The sequence below is a fragment of the Calypte anna genome, chromosome 15, assembly GCF_003957555.1.
Source record: "Calypte anna isolate BGI_N300 chromosome 15, bCalAnn1_v1.p, whole genome shotgun sequence".
NCBI lineage: Eukaryota > Metazoa > Chordata > Aves > Apodiformes > Trochilidae > Calypte > Calypte anna.
The window spans coordinates 3149284-3166062 of NC_044261.1; the positions used below are offsets into that span (position 1 = coordinate 3149284).

At 38.6% G+C, this 16779-nt stretch overlaps 1 protein-coding gene across 4 annotated transcripts; it reads left to right on the forward strand.

Moving 5' to 3' along the window:
• Nucleotides 1–151: 151 nt before the first annotated feature.
• Nucleotides 152–16583, forward strand: ATP6V0A2 (ATPase H+ transporting V0 subunit a2). Of its 4 annotated transcripts, none has more exons than XM_030460488.1 (20): nucleotides 152–453; nucleotides 1774–1852; nucleotides 3302–3399; nucleotides 4127–4264; nucleotides 4763–4863; nucleotides 5547–5673; nucleotides 6450–6532; nucleotides 6878–6971; nucleotides 7184–7396; nucleotides 8063–8213; nucleotides 8747–8886; nucleotides 9766–9923; nucleotides 10820–10910; nucleotides 11170–11288; nucleotides 11746–11956; nucleotides 12472–12588; nucleotides 12810–12929; nucleotides 14057–14174; nucleotides 14352–14523; nucleotides 15323–16583. In XM_030460488.1, the coding sequence occupies exons 1-20, from the start codon at nucleotides 337–339 to the stop codon at nucleotides 15423–15425; spliced, it is 2550 nt and encodes an 849-aa protein (XP_030316348.1). In that variant the 5' UTR covers nucleotides 152–336; the 3' UTR covers nucleotides 15426–16583. The 4 variants fall into 4 exon arrangements, with proteins under 4 accessions (XP_030316348.1, XP_030316349.1, XP_030316351.1 ...); XM_030460489.1 differs by having other exon boundaries at nucleotides 172–453; nucleotides 7184–7288; XM_030460491.1 differs by lacking the exon at nucleotides 12472–12588 and having other exon boundaries at nucleotides 172–453.
• Nucleotides 16584–16779: the final 196 nt, after the last annotated feature.

A 16779-nucleotide genomic window follows, 5' to 3' on the forward strand; every position in this document is an offset into this window, starting at 1 on the left:
GCAACCCACCGAAAACCCCCCTTAAACGTGCTGAAAACCGGGGGCTACCCCTCCACCCATCCTCTGCAGCGGCCACCCCGTCCCTCCCGTCCCTCCGCCCCGCTCCGTTCCGCTCTCTCCGCCGGTTGGGCCGGACCGGGCCGGGCCCCGCCCCCGGAAGCAGCCGCCCCCCCCCTCCCGTCCTCCTCCCGGCCGGGCCGGGCCGCTCCGCCATGGCCGCTGAACCGCGGGCTGGTGCCGGACGTGTGGCCGCGCTGCCCGGGCGCCCACCCCCTCCTTGAGCCCCGTTGAACCCCTCCGCTCCCCTCCGCGCCCCTCCGTTCCCCGCCGCCCGCCATGGGCTCGCTGTTCCGCAGCGAACCGATGTGCCTGGCGCAGCTCTTCCTGCAGAGCGGTTCGGCCTACGAGTGCCTCAGCGAGGTGGGCGAGCGTGGCCTGGCCGAGTTCCGAGACGTGAGTAGCGGCGGCGGGGTCCCGGAGCCCGGTGGGGTGTTCTGAGAGAACCAAGGAAGGGGAAAAAGGACCCCCCCAACCCCCCGGGTGGGAAGGGCGAAGCGGGCAGAGCTGTGGGGATGGGGAAGGTTTAATTCCCGTGACTCCAAAACACTTCCCTGCCTTCGTTCCCTGAGTGGCACCTGCGGGTGTTGGGTAATGAACTGAATCGCCAAATTGCGGGGTGGAAAGGCCTGAGAGAGCCTCAGCCTCCCCGAGACGCCGGGAGGGTGTTTTGGGGGTGACTGTGTCCTGCCTCTCTCACAGGAATATTTCAGACCTGGGGGTTTGTTGCAGTAGGACCCCATGGGAGAGCCCGTTACCCACCTAAAGCCACACAGGCTCCAGGTGCAGTGTGTGTGTGTTCACAGCTAACAGACATGTCCACCCCCCCTTGACAGATGGATGGGAACATCTTAGCTGCTCTGTAGGTTCATGTCTTCAGCATTGCAGGCTGCTGGTTTGTCCAGCGTGTCTGTTCCTGGAGGAGCAATTCATCTTGGAGGAAATTACATGCCCGACTAACATAAAATTGGGTTGGGTAATAATTAACCTTGTTTCTGTGTTGTCTCATCATAACCATATCATCTTTTATTGCTGACTTAGACTTGGAAATTTCTATCAAACATCTTTCAGAAACGTAGGTTGCAAAACCTTTGCAAAGAAAGCTGGGAGAACTTAAATTAGCAGCTGGTTGGTAAATATGGCAGGTAGGAGGAGGGAGATCTGTAAGAATCATTACATGGCTGTTGTGTTTGACATCTTGATGGAATTCCACGTATTTGCCACACCATTCATTCCAGAAATAATGTATTAGTGGGGCTGATTTATAAGCTGAATAAGTAGTCAGAGACAATGCACACTTGTAACATGGGGATGTATGTAAAAAGACTCATTCAGAACTTAACATTTCAAATAGATCCTGTGGAAACCCATGACAACAGTTTGCCTGTAGAAGGTTTGTCAATTTGAAGTCATTTAGCAGTATTTCAAAACTATAGAAATCAGAGTAGGAATGGTTTCTCCAGTGAATCCAGTTATTTTGTTGAGTGCAACTAGCAAAAATCATTGATAATTCTACTTTAGTAAAAGCAGTGTTGCTGTTTGAAGAGTTATTAATCCTTTTGAGTTTTTATACCTTAGCTGAAAAGCACTTTGTTGAGAGAGAGCATGTAAAATACATGCAAAATTGTCAGCATGAAGTCATGGAAATAGCAGTGTTTTTTTTAGGGCTGGTTGCTGCCATAAGTACCTAATGAGCATTTTGTTCTTCTTCTTCAGCTTAACCCAAATGTAAGTGTATTTCAGAGAAAATTTGTGAATGAAGTAAAAAAGTGTGAAGAAATGGAAAGAATACTTGGTGAGCTTTGCTTTCATGTCTGCCCTTTCTCATCTGTGACATTAAAAGTTTGCATTCCAAGAGTGGAACCACAGTGAAGGTTTCAGTACAAGTTTTTTTCATCTGCCCAGTCCTGTGTAATCTGACTGCTGTAGAATCTTAGAAAATGTTCATGTATATGAAAAATAAGTATACATACACTTGTGTAGGGTGTTTATATAGATTTTGGAGCTGGAGGTGACTTGACTGTAGCACTGAATTGGGTCAGAACATTCAAATATATTCCTTAATTTGTGTTGATATGCTGCAGCAGTTCTGAGGGTATCACAGTGTCATTTAAGTGGGAAGGGATCCTGTGATACCACCTCATGAGCTCCCAACTCAGCATGGGCTGCTGGCACAGGTTGTCCAGGACTGTGTGCAGTGGGATTTTGAGTACAGAAGCTCCACAGCCTCCCTGGGTAACCTGTTCCAGGGTTTTAACTGACCTCAGATTCTCTGTTTTGGAAGCTGTAAAATTTACCTACAGAACAACCATGTATGAGCCAAATAGAGGTTGGAATTTTTTTAAGCTCAGAGGTGAAAGGAGGGTTGCTGGTGTGTGGCTGATAAATAGTTGGGTCCATTTCAGTATTGACTGCTTTAAAACTCTGCTAGGAAAATGGAAGCTTTATGGACATTTCCTTCACTATAAGAGAAATTCTTTTCCATGTTACGTAGCTCAGTCCTGCTGAACTTCCAAGCACCCTAAAAAATATCTCAAATGATCAATAATTAAATGCAAATGGTAGCTAATGAATAGAGAAGAGGATGTGTAGAGCATTACAACCAAGATGCAGATCTCCTCAGTGTATCCTGAGGGGAAGTTACTGTTGAAGGGCTCTTTTTCATTGGAATCTCTCACCAGAGGCATGTGCTGGTCATGCCAGACCATCCCAGGAGCTATTTTGGTGAGCTCCCTGCTCAGCACAAATTGCATTTGTCAAGGTTGCTCAAGCTGTTTTGTTTGAACACTTTTTATTCCAAACCTGGGTCAGTGAGCAGAATGTCACTTTTTGGCAAATGGTGTTAATGTGATAGGTTGCAGCACCGAAGAGACACTCAAGTGTTAAAAGCTTCTAAATAAGTTCTTGTGGTTGGAAAGTTTCAGTCAGAGGACTCTGAAGATAGCTCACCACTGCAGACTTCTAAGACACAAATATTCTCTGTGTTTTATTCCTGGTACTCCATAAGCCCTTAGTTATTTTTTTACCTGGAGGGACAAGTCTTTACCCTGTCCTTGTATTCTCTGTGAAGGCTGAGGTGTGTGTATTGTTGCTAAAATAAATGAATAAAATAACTAGGGCTTCATGCTGCAATGCCATTGATGGTCAGCACCATCAGTAACAGCTGAAGGTCAACTCTGCAGCATTCTAAGAAGTGTAAGGCAGTGCTGTTTCCTTCCTGATGCTGTTTTTCTTCTCACTCCAGGATATTTAGTACAAGAAATTAAAAAGGCAGATATTCCACTTCCTGAAGAGGATGTTGCTCCTCCTGCCCCCTTAATGAAACACACTTTGGAAATTCAGGTAACTTTTCCACAGCAGATCCCAAAAGTGGGTCTTGGAACTTTATTTCAGACTTAATAACTGGCTATCTTATTACTTATGACTTAAATTACAGGGATGTGTCACAGGGAGCAGAAGTGTTTGCTTTTGGTTTTGTTCATTGCTTTTTTTGGGAGCTTAACTTCAAAGCCTGGCAGTGAGCATGTGATATTAACACCAAATTCCTGAGAAAGACAACTCAGCTAACATGGGGTTTGCAGTTATCTATTTTAGAGTGATGGATTTGGCATATTGCACTGTTCCAGACAAACTGTTATCTGTAGATCCAGTTTTTCAGCCTCATTTATTGCTTTGGAACTTTCTTCTTCTGGTATTGAGTTAGAAGAAGAAACTTGTAAAAGGTGGACATGATTTTGAAAGACATTCTGGTTTGCTGTAGTTCTGTTAACAGAATAAATGTCATGCCCTGTACCACCTGAAATTCTAATTCCAAGTCTGCATTACTTATCTTGGACACAAAAAAAGGGTCAGAACAGCAGACTTAACAGGTGCCAGGGAAGGATCAACTGTTCTCCATACCAAGCTATCTTTATCAGACTAGGAGTAAAACTTATGAAGCTTAAGTTAATTAAGAAATTGGGAAACTGCCATCATTGCAGCAAATTACCATGTGCTCAAAATTCATTCTCCCTGGATTTCCAAGAGAATATAATTGATCCTGTGTCATTTTTTTCCCTCCACATTTTAGGAACAGTTGCAGAAGCTGGAGACAGAATTGAGGGAAATCACTAAAAACAAAGAAAAGCTGAGGAAAAACCTGCTTGAACTGACAGAATACATGTGCATGCTGGAGGTCACACAGAGTTTTGTCAGGAGAACAGCTGAGGTACTGCTTGTGGTGTTTGGCCAGGGCTGTGTGTCAGGTGGGAGCAGTTCTGGTGAGGTGCATGGCTTGGTGTTGGGTTTTACAGCTCTGGGTGCTGTTCAGTGAGAGCTGTTTGAGCTTAGCACCCAGAGACCTGGCAGCCTGGTGTGTTCCTGCAGCAAAATGCAGCCCTCAACTTCAACAGGCTTTGTGATTTCTCTGTTGGAGAGTTTGAGTGCCACTGCTTGTGCCAGCTGAAAATGAAGGTGTGTGTGTGTGTTATTTTGGTGCTTAAACTGTGCTTTGAAGTGCACCAGGGAACTTTTGCACCACTGACTGTCATTAAGAGCAGTGCCCTTGAGATCCCAAGGTCTTTCTCTTGTCTGGATTGAACACAGGAAAAGAGTTTTACATTTTTATTGAAATGATTTGCTTACTTAGCTTTTCTTTATAATAATAAATGAATCAGAACACTTTTTTTCCCTGAAAGCTGTGAATGATCTTCCTTTTATTTGCTAGTATGAATCCAGTTTGTATGCAAATTATGAAGAATTTCCTACTGTGGAAAATGAGCCATTAGCGGATTACAACTGTATGCACAGACTGGGTGCCAAGCTGGGGTAGGTATGGGTCAAGCCACACATGGCAGGTTGTCACTGAGCTGCTGTAAATAATGGGCTGTTTTCTTAAAATGTGGGGTATGGTGATTTCAGATGGACAAAACAGTTTTAGGCAGGATAGGAGTCTGCCCCAAATGTGCCTTTGTAACAGAACTGGGTTATTTCGAGAGGAGAGTAGCAAAAAAAATTGTCACAAAACTTCCCTCAAAGCAAATGTGTGTATTAAGGAAAATCTCTAAATGCTCTAAAAAGGTTCTTTCTCCTACTGTTCAAACTCTGTTTTCCTAGGATAAGCACAAAGCATTTTAATCACCTGTCAGTTGTAAGTGTAACATTAATAATGGTGTTGCCCTCTTGCCTTTAAGATGATGCATCAATACTGCTCCCTGCAGCCATTACTAGAGGGTGTCTTACCAAGGAAAAGTTAAGAACTTCACTCTCACAGAAGGAATGTCAAATACAATTCTAGTTGTGTGCTCAGGCCTACAGTCTGTTTGCTTTCCAACAGAAATTGTGTCTCTCTTTTATATACCATTCACTTCCTCTTCAGGGTGCTGCCTCCTTCTCTAGAGGTGGCAGATGCTCAGTTATCATGACTGTGTGGTCCTGACTGATGATGTACTCCAAGTTTTTAATTTTTGTGGGGATTGTAGCTTATTTTTCAAATTTTTCTTTTTCTACAGGTTCATATCTGGGTTAGTTCACATAGCAAAAGTTGAAGCATTTGAGAAAATGCTGTGGAGAGCCTGCAAAGGCTTCACTTTTCTTACATATGCAGAGCTGGATGAATGTCTGGAAGATCCAGATACAGTGAGTAAACATTGTAAATACCAATTTCTTTTGTTTGCACTTTTTCATAAAGACTTGGAAGAATTGCTGCTTATGTCTGCTTGCAGTGATGTAAATGATTTCCCAGTGCCCTTGGAGGAAAAACTGTTTTAAAGTATTGGAACTTGTAAGTTAGAGGTCTTGATTCCACCATAAATACAGGAATGACAATTAATTTATCATGACTCAGCTTGATGAGAGCAGAACTTCATTGTGGAATAGGAGCAGCTGTATGATTGTCTGCCCTGACCAAAATATATGGGATAAATGGCTGCTTGGATATTTATTAACTAGGTCTGTACTGTGCACTACATTTTAATAGTCATTTTATTTGTTGATTCAGTAGCTAAGGAAAAAAAAGCCTGGAGTTGGTTTTCTGTGACCCTCTTTTCTTTATAAAATTCTTGTAAATCAGCAGTTATGGCTGCCTAATCTGTCACTTCTAAATCCTTTGATTCTAATTTGTAACATTTACATTTTTAATATTTTTTTTGTTAGTAATAATTCTGAGGTGGTAAAGTGTATCTACTATTCTCCATCAAAACTTTTTTTTCTTTTTTCCTCTAATATACAAAAGAAGGTGAGATACCAGCACACTTAAATTTTATTTTTTGATCTTTACTAAAATGATGGAAGGTTAATGCTGCTAAAACAGTGTTTTCTAATTATTAAAACTATTACTTTTCTCTATAATTATATAGCAGTGAGTTGTTGGTTAAAAACAAACTTCATAAACTTAATTTTTTTGTTTCTTTTAGGGTGAAACCACAAAATGGTTTGTTTTTTTAGTGTCCTATTGGGGTGAACAAATTGGCCAGAAAGTTAAGAAGATTTGTGATTGGTAAGAAGTAAGCTAATATATAATTGTTTTTTATACTTGAGTTATTTTCTTGTTAGTTTTCTCCCTTCTCCCTTTCCTTGTAAACACTGATTTTTAGGCAGGGCTTTTGAAGTGAAATTTATTCCTCTCCCTGCACTGCATCTATCTTTATAGTTATGCAATATACAAATAGATGTGTGACTCATTTTATCTACAGTCCTTAGTACAGGCAGAATGCTGAGTCTCTCATCTCCATCTCCTCCATGGTTATTAATTGGTGTGTTGCAGATTTGATTAGGGCATGGGGTTAGGTCATTTGTTCTGTTTTAGTTTGGTTATTTACCACAAACTTGTGTGTTTCTGCAGCTATCACTGTCATGTTTATCCCTATCCAAGCACCCTGGAGGAGCGCCAGGCAGTTGTTGAAGGACTAAATGTTCGTATTCAGGATCTTCATATTGTGAGTAAATAAAAGTATTCTCTTTATTTATTTTATTCTTTATTTCTTTTATTCTCAGTTACTGCACTGTAGGACTTTCATTTGACTAACCACAGCATTAAATACATGAATGTTGTTGATATGATATTAAATACACAAACAGTGGGTGCTCTTAGTGGTTAACATAACCACTGTTACATCTTCAATTAAATGTTTTTTTTTCTTGGACAAAGGTGCTGCATAAAACTGAGGATTACTTACACCAAATCTTGTGTAAAGCATCTGAATCCATCTATACATGGGTTATCCAAGTGAAGAAGATGAAAGCCATTTATCATGTACTCAACCTGTGCAGTTTTGATGTCACAAATAAATGTTTAATCGCTGAGGTTTGGTGTCCAGTGGCTGATATGCAGAATTTACGCCATGCCTTGGAGGAAGGTTCAGTAAGTCAGCTGAGTGCTCACTGATGTTAAAATCTTTGTCTTCAACTGATGAGACAGATAAGGAAAGAAAATAATTATTTAAAATAGGCTAAAAGTAGGCAAAGACCTGCCTGGGTCTCTATGAACTCATAAAATAATTTCTTTCTTCCCTAGCAGAGCCTTTACGTAGTGCTGCGTTGGGACTGGGTGGTGGTTGTTTTTTGTGTATGTGTGTAATGGTTTGTGTGGGTTTTTTTAGTTTTTTTTGGTTTTTTTAATTGAAAAAGAACAGTTTTCTGGGCTTAAGTCTGGCCTCACAGTGCTGTCTGCAGTCAAGTAGAAGGTGTGAATTCCCTTGTACTAGATGAGCGGAGCTCCATCTTTTTGTTTGACAAAAGGGAACTTTTAGTAAAAAGCTTGTTTTATAGTATTGACTGATTCTTGTTTGGTATTTCATGTAAAACAAGGTTTAGAACTGTAGATAATCAGTGTTTTCAGAGGATCAGATCAATGTACTTTGTTTTTTTTTTAAGAAGGCACCAAGGGATAAGTGTTGAACTTGGGGCTTAATCTATTTAATATTTCGGGATCAATGAAACTGCTAATAAATAGAATGTTGTCACTTTGATTAGATTGAGTATCACTTGAGTTTTTATATGAATGTGTCTTCTTTCTGCCTGCAATTAGAGGAAGAGTGGAGCTACAATTTCTTCATTCATGAATACCATCCCAACAACACAACCTCCTCCAACTCTGATACGTACCAATAAATTCACCTCAGGGTTCCAAAACATCGTTGATGCTTATGGAGTTGGAAGCTATGGGGAAGTTAATCCAGGTTGGTTCTTATGGAATCTGAACTGTGCTGTTGTTACTGCCTGCCTTGTGGTGTGCTTAAATACCTTGATATTTAGGGGGGAAAAGGAAACTTTGGTCATGGCTATTGAGCTCATTGCGTGGAGCTCCTCGCTTGAAGAAAATCCAGCTTGTTTTATAGCCCAGTTAGTTTAGTGTCCTCAGGTATTTTTGCATCTATATTGTGCTCTACAGGAGAATGTACATTACAGAACAGATCCAAAATAGCCAGGAAGAAAGAACTGTTTTTAAATTTTCTTTGTCTGAGCTTGTATTATTATCCTAATGCTCAGCTATGGAGTTGTCGTTACTGAGGGTTATTCACAAGCAAGCTTTAAACTGAGTTAAATTTAGAGTGTGTGGGAAAGGTCTGTTAGCAGGGGGTGAAATAGCTTTCAAACATAGAGCTGAAAATTGTTTGAGAGGTGAAAGTAGTTGAATTGCTTTGGCATCATTCAGGTGGCAATGTCACCTGTTGAGCTGTGTGGCTGAAATCTGTTTTGTTGTCATTTTCAGCTCTCTTCACCATCATCACTTTTCCCTTCTTGTTTGCTGTGATGTTTGGTGACCTGGGGCATGGTCTGCTGATGTTCTTATTTGCACTCCTGACAATACTTTATGAAAACCACCCTAGATTACGAAGATCAGAAGATGAGGTAAAAGGAATTACAGATAATTAACCATCCAGCAAGATAACTTTGGTTGAATGGCTACTATATTCCTGAGAAGTATAATTTTTTGCATGTGTATTGGGTTTTTTTTCAAATGGCATTGAAGTGGCAGAAATAATCAAGTTGGAATGAAAGAGTGACAGAAATTAATTGAAACTGTTGGGCTTCTCATTCCTTCTGCCAGGGCTACTTAGAAAATGTGGTTAAAGTGAGTAACATGAGGAGAAAATGTTTTTTTCAAATCCCATCTCCTTTTATTGTTTCTGAAAAGTAGTTTGGAATTTATTCAACTTAATTTTAACTCTTTTTTTTTTTAATGATAGAGGGTTGGAATGCAGGATCACCTGCATAACTCATTAGAATTATATTTAATTAAGAAATGACTTAACTTCTTGAACACCAGTCGTGGAGAGGAAATCCAGCTTACAAAGACTATTCAGTAGTGTAACAAAGGCAGTGAGAAAGGTGTCAGTTTATGTCCTGGAGCTTGCATGGGGACTCCAAATCTCTGCACTCAGTTTAAACCACAGTTATCTTTCAGAATGTTCTTGCTCTGTTTCCTGGTGCTTATAACCCTTTGCAGATAAATCACTTGGCACAAAATGGTGAGTGCAGGGAGGTGAATTGTACCCAGCTGGTGACTGCTGCTTGCAAATTGCATATTCTCATGCTTACAGCAAAATTCTGTGCTATGTCTTGGTTGGTTGTAGGTTTATTCATGTTCCTTAAAGACTGTTCAAAAGAATTTTTAGTTTTTAGAAGTCTTTGTATGACTAAAAATGTGTTTCTTTTAAAAATGTGTATATAACAGTTGCCCACACAGCAGTTGATGGTCTCTTTTTTTCTCCTTTCCAATACTTACAGATAATGAAAATGTTGTTTGAAGGCAGATATGTTATTTTATTAATGGGTCTGTTTTCTGTGTACACTGGATTGATCTATAATGACTGTTTTTCAAAGTCATTAAATATATTTGGTTCTGGATGGAATGTTTCAGCAATGTTTGAACAGAATATTTGGAGGTGAGTAGCATGTCTCTGTTTGTTACACTGTGATGACAAAAATATGCTTTCTGCAACAGTTTAACCCTTTTTTCTCACCCATTTTAACCATTTTTTTATTGAGAGTAGTAAGTAAATGTAGTGAAATAAAGCAAAATCTAGTTGTTAAGGTAGGAAGTGCTACTGTGCTAAGGGCTAAGTGATACATCTACACTTAAAAGCAGCAATAGTTATTTAAAACAAAAATCTAATTGCTTTCTATCTTAAATTGGGAAATCCACACAATCTTTGCACAGCTTTTCTTAATAGTAAAAAAAAAAAAAAAAGGTTATGTGAATTGTCTGACCTGCTTTTTCACAAAGTGGAAAAACCTAATTGTTTGGAGGTGTCATGGCCCTTTTTTGTTTAAATGTTCACAACTTGAATTTAATTTTGCCTCAAAAATAGGAAGGGGCTGAAAGAGGTAGAAAACCACTGACTTTGGCTGTGAACAGGTTGTGAGTGCTGTGTTAAGTAAAAACTGTGAAGTTAAGAGTGGAAACTCATCCAAAAGCAAAAGGGGAAAAAAGGTATCAGTTATTCTGTGGGTGTTTGTTAGTGAATTTATATAAATTGGGAGCTTTTAAAATTAAATTTTCCATTGTAGAGTAATGAGAAATAATAACCAGAAACTTTCAGAGATAATTAGTGTGAATTAAGTTCAGATTTTGAGTTTCTGTATTTTTTGTTCTCTGTTGTTTTTATTTGCCAGGTCCTTTATGCACAGAAATCCTTTTGTGCCTCTGTTAAAGTCTGACAGTGGGTGAGCCAAGTCCATCATAAAAAGGAAATTGGGAGTGACTTGCAGGACTGAAAGTGAATATTGTCACTGTGTTTAGACAATGTCAAATCTGATTGTGTTCTTCTTTCTTCTGCAGTTTTGAGGATCTGAAGTCTCATCAGTTTTTAACACTGGATCCAAATATTACTGGTGTATACAAGGGAGCTTATCCCTTTGGAATCGACCCGGTCAGTTTTATTCTTTTAAATTACTAATTTTTGATTAACAGCCATTTGTTAATTAGATTTTGGTGTGTATGTCAGGAAGAGAAATCATGCTATGGTAAAAATACATTTCTGCTTGCATTCTCCATTCAAAAAGAGCTTTTCCCCTAATGAGTCAAAGAGAGATTTAACTTTTCACACAACTCAAGTTTCCATCAGAGGATTCTGTTTGGGTTTTTTTATTCACTGGTCTTTAATCCTGGTTTTGTCTTTTCTCCTCCAGATCTGGAATTTGGCAAGCAACCGTCTCAGTTTTTTAAATTCTTTCAAAATGAAAATGTCTGTGATTTTTGGAGTAACTCACATGACATTTGGAGTTCTACTGGGGGTATTTAACCACTTGTAAGTATAATAAGTTAATATTAACATTGCCAGCTCTTGAATTATAACAGTTAATCTGTTAAGGAAAACTGGAACAACTTTTTAGAAACAATAATAGAATCTGTGAAAACTGGTCTTAAAAAAACCAGTAACAGAGAGGTTTTCCTTCAGTTACATGAAGTGATGGATCAGTTTTATGCCAGAAGTTGGAAGACCATGATTAATACAAATTTAACTTCACTTGTTGCTAAGTAGAGATATGTGTCTCTTATGACCTTGCTTTCCACTGAAATACCTGATTAAAATTTCATTTAATAAGAAGAAACCAGGTTTCTGAATTTTGGTTTCAGTCTTGTTGCTCAGAAGTGTTGGGCACTGCTCTGTTTTACTGGAGTCCTGTTTAGGCTGTATTATTTATTTACCTTGACCTTTTATTGTAAAACTCATTTTTTGTTTTTTCCTGCTTATTACCTTTCAGGCATTTCAAGAAGAATTATAATATTTTTTTGGTTTTTCTTCCTGAACTTTTATTCATGATGTGCATCTTTGGCTACCTGGTGTTTTTGATCTTCTTCAAATGGTTATCATACTCTGCAGAGGACTCTACATCTGCTCCTAGTATTCTGATTCACTTTATTAACATGTTCCTGGTTCCTGGTGGTGAAACAGATGACTTCTACACTGGACAGGTTAGAACTGTTCTCAGAAGCTTCCAAAAATCTTGGTTTTCCCTATGCAGATAACACTTAACCATCAGTGTTTCATGACTGGCAGAGTGTTCCCCTAGGAATGTATCAGAATTAGGAGAAATTAAACCTTATGATGAAATAACTCTTTAAGTTGTTGTAAGACTTTATGTAGTGACCTGTGAAAACCATCTATTTCTAGGATTAAATCTTCTAGGTTAAAATTAAGGTTAGAGTTATAAGATTGTAATTTTGATGCTTTTCTATGTTCTGTAAATAATTTTACTGGGTATCAATAATGCCTTAATCTAGAACCCAGCCTTGAAAGTGCTGGCTGTCTGTAACCCAGTTAAAGGGATAATTAAGTAAAATACTTCATGTTCAGTTTGGGGTGCATACCCACTGAAACCAGTAGTACTTTTCCTATTCTTATATGGGCCTTTAAAGGAAAATGGCTTTTTTCCTGGCTTTTGATTTGGTGATCTAATTTAATTTTCTTTCTTTCTCCCCCTAAACAGGTTGCACTACAGAGGATTTTACTTGGCATTGCTTTTCTTTCTGTTCCTGTAATGCTTTTTGGTAAACCACTTTATTTATATTGGTTGCACAGTGGAGGCCGAGGAAGAATGTACAGGGTAAGTCTGGAGAGAGACTCCCACATTTCTTCAGCACAGAAGAATTCAGCTGCAGTTGTATCACTTACTACATATTTCTACTCAACTTGGAAAGCTTTTTACTGTAATACATAATAATGCTTTGCTCCTCTAGGTCCCTTTTTGTCTTTGCCTGTGACTACTTAAATAAATTTAAAAAATCACAAGTCAGTCCACTTGAAAAAGACTTTTCCATTTTGCAGAGGGGCTACAAGCTGGTTCGAAAAGAAAGTGAAGAAGAACTTTCTCTGCTGAGAGCTCATGATGTGGAAGAAGGAAGCAGTCATTCAGACAGTGGGCAGAGAGAGGGGGATGGAGAGGAGGTAATGGTTTTATTTAATCTCTGGTTTGGAGGTGCTTAGAAGCAAAGTAGGGGTGGAAGATGAAGATCTGAATGCTGTGTCCCTGTAAATTTCAAGAAAATCAGAGGGAGATGTCTGGATCCAGTTTACTTATTTTCATTTGTTGCTATTGTATCACTGTTTCTTAGTGTGTTTCTAGTCCTATGATCTTATCTACAGTGGAGACAGGAAAAGTGCTTTATTTTAATCTTACATATTTTTTCTTAAATAGAAGAGTGGAATAAAAATCATGGGTTTTGTATGGTTTTATGGAATCCTAAAATTAAGTCAAGAGGACCACTGGCCAGCTTCCTGTTAATTTATCTTGGCTTTTCATCCAAACAAAAGCCTTTTATGTCTGCAAATTACATCTTGTGATGAGGATTATTGCTCGTGGGGGTTGGGAGACATGAGCTGCATTCCTGGTCCCCAGCTATTGCTGCAGTTCAGTTTGGCCGAATTTTTAGAAGTCTGAAGTGATTTCATCTGAATTGGAAGACAAAAAAATGGCTTCAGTTTCCCAGTGTGCAGAAAATGAGTAGCACTTGCTTCACTGGGGTAGTAGCTTCTTGCTTCTCACATATAGAAAACAGAAATATTGTTTGCTTAAATAAAATGCAGCATAGATCTATGCAAAGTAGGTGTTGAAGTCTTGGAAATCTTTGTTAGCAAGGAGTGCCTATATACAGTTATACAGTTATATATACAGTTATTTTTCTATTACCATTGTTGCTACTAATTAGTCCTGGTTTTAAAGATGCAAAAATTGATGTTGTAAACTTACCACATCAATACAATGACAATTAGAACTATCACTGGTTTTGCTATTTAGTGTTTTTTAGTATTAAATCATATTCCTTGTAGAAAACATAAAATGTATTAATTTCAACCTATCAACAGTTAATTGATGAAACTAACTAGAAAATATAGCATGTTTTTGATGATGTCTCTGTAATAAGGATCTTAAACATAGCAGATCTTTTTTTACTTAATGTGAAATCACTGTATTGCCCTAAAATGGATTTTTTTCTTCCATGCTTAGTAAGCTTTGCAGATGAATTTTTTCTGTACTGTGTTTAAATGGATTCAAATGTATTTTCATATTTTAGCTTAATTTTGCAGATGTTTTTATGAATCAAGCAATTCACACCATTGAATACTGCCTGGGATGTATTTCTAATACAGCTTCATATCTGCGACTCTGGGCTTTAAGTCTTGCTCATGCACGTGAGTGGGTTTTGTTGCTTGGTTTTTTTATCTGTTTTTATTTTAATGCTTGCTAGAGGAGGGGGGCTGGCTTGTTGAAGTGATACTACTGTGATAGATTTTTCTTAATTTAAGAAAATTCCCTTTTTAATCGTGTTAATTATGCAAACTTTTTATTTATTTTATTTTTTTAAATAGAGTTATCAGAAGTTCTGTGGCAGATGGTGATGAGAGTAGGTCTTCGTGTGGATACAACATATGGTGTCTTACTGCTAGTCCCTGTCCTGGCCTTTTTTGCTGTGCTAACCATTTTTATTCTTTTGGTCATGGAGGGGCTTTCTGCTTTTCTCCATGCTATACGACTTCATTGGTAAGTTTGTTTTTTCTTTATACGTTTCAGCATGTACTGACTTGTTTAAGAGGAATTTTTGTGTCAAAATCTTGTCAGTATTGTCAAAATATTGTCAAGTGCCTCAAAATATGTCAATATCTCAAAGTATTAAATGCTTAAAAAAGAAAACTGTAAAACAGCCTAATGCTACTCTATTAGGTTTATCTAATCCCATTACAGAAGTGGTTTCTTAGTTGAATGTGATTATTCTTCTGGAATATTTTTAGTAAATTCAAATATTATATTGTGAAATAAATTAACCTCTACTACATTCAGCTAGTGAACTGTGAGTACATTTGATTTATAGTATTGCAGCTTTTCATACTATAGAACTTGAGTAACGTGGGTAAGTATTTTTAATTTCAGTCTGGTTATATCATTGAGTAGCTTCAGTCTATTATTATTACTATTATTATTATTATTATACTATTATTATTATTATACTATTATTTATTATTTTGGTTCAACAGAACATTTGTATTAGTGAGCAAAACTTTTGCTAAAGTGGTGCTGCCAGCCCTCAAGTATTTTAATCCTTTCTTAGTCTTAATATCCCGTGCTCTGCATGCTGGACTGGATTCAGAGAATATTTAGCTTGAAAGCTGATTAATTTTACTATTTAAGGAAAGGCAGACATATAGTTTATAAACCTGAGACAGAGTTATATGCATTAGGGAGGATTGGTTTTGTTCAGCCTCTTGTCTTGCACAGTTCCATCACTTAACCACCAGTCATTTGGGATTAATACACAGATTTTGGTTGTTTTTTCTCATTTCAGGGTGGAATTTCAGAACAAATTCTACTCTGGTGGAGGATACAAGTTTACACCTTTCTCTTTTAAGCACATTTCTTTACATTTTAATAAAGACGATACAGCATAGTTTGGTTGCTGTCAGCAGAAAAGTTTGGAATTGTCTGCAAATAATCATGTGATTGGATCTCACCTATGAATGGTTTCTTGCAGGACGGAGTGTTCTTCACTGATTGCCTTATAATGCAGCCAAATAATTCTGTAATATATACCTCCTATAGAAATACATAGCAGATTTGGAGCATCTTGTAAAATATATAGATATAAAATGTACATTGTTCTTGATAAACTAATGTTGTAAATTAAATTTATTCTTAAAAAAAAACCAAAAAAAAAACACGTTACTGCTTGTCCTAAAACCAGTGTAGGCATTTTTTTTTCCTTGAGGCTGTTTTATTTCCTTGGATGATTACTTTTAAGTTACCTGAAAGACTTTTTGTCATATTAAGCATTCCTTACTAATCACATACAACCATCTCATGTCCTTTAGGAACAATTCAGCAATGCCACACAAGCTGTGTAGGTTCAATATTTGTTCCAGAAAGATTATGAATTTTAAATTTATACATAGCAATGCAACGTGCTCTTTTTCGGCCGGATTAGAAATGCACCAGAAATATTAACTGTTTATTCCGAGTTCTGCCCAGAGTAATTACTTCAATCTTTCAGAAGCTCCACTATTTTATAGTGTTGCAGAATAAGACAGGACTAAAAGTGGAGACTGAAGTTTTAGCCCTCTTCTCTGCCAGCAGTGAGGAGCTTTCTCAGATGTGTTCTCTGAAACCAACCCCTCACTTGCAGTGACCTCGATGGGTAAAAAGCCTCAGAAAAAGCCTTGCACTGACTGGGTGAGGACTCAAATAAAAGAACCAACATTTTTATCCTTGAGCTCTGTTTTTATAGTGTGATCCCCTACAGCGTTTGGGCTCCTAGGAGTAGCTTTTGCACGGGGAATTGCAATCGTACGTTTTTATTTGGCTGTGAGGACGTACAAACAGTGTTAACTTTTCTCTGAGCCTGAGTTAACTTCTCTCTGAGCCTGTGACTCAGTTCGTACCGCATAGGTGAAAAAAAAGGGGTCATTTTACATTAATTTTTTTGTATCGGTGTGATAACGGGGATCTCACCCGTAATGTTTGAACATCTGTGCCGTAAGAACACCATTAAGTTACACTTTGCACTTGTTTCATACTTTATTCCCAATAAAACTTCCTTTGCGCTGTTTGGAGCCTTTCGTACCCATTTCCCTGCCCGGGGCAGGGATTGACCTGGGGACCGTCCTCCCCTTATGTCCCCCGGGTCCCTCAGGCGCTGCCCGCTCCTCCCGCCGGGGCTGAGGTAACCGCACGAGCAGCGGGAACGCGGGCGGGCGGGGCGGGCGTTGGGCTGGCGGTGGTGTCCTGAGGCGGGCGGACCGTGGCCGT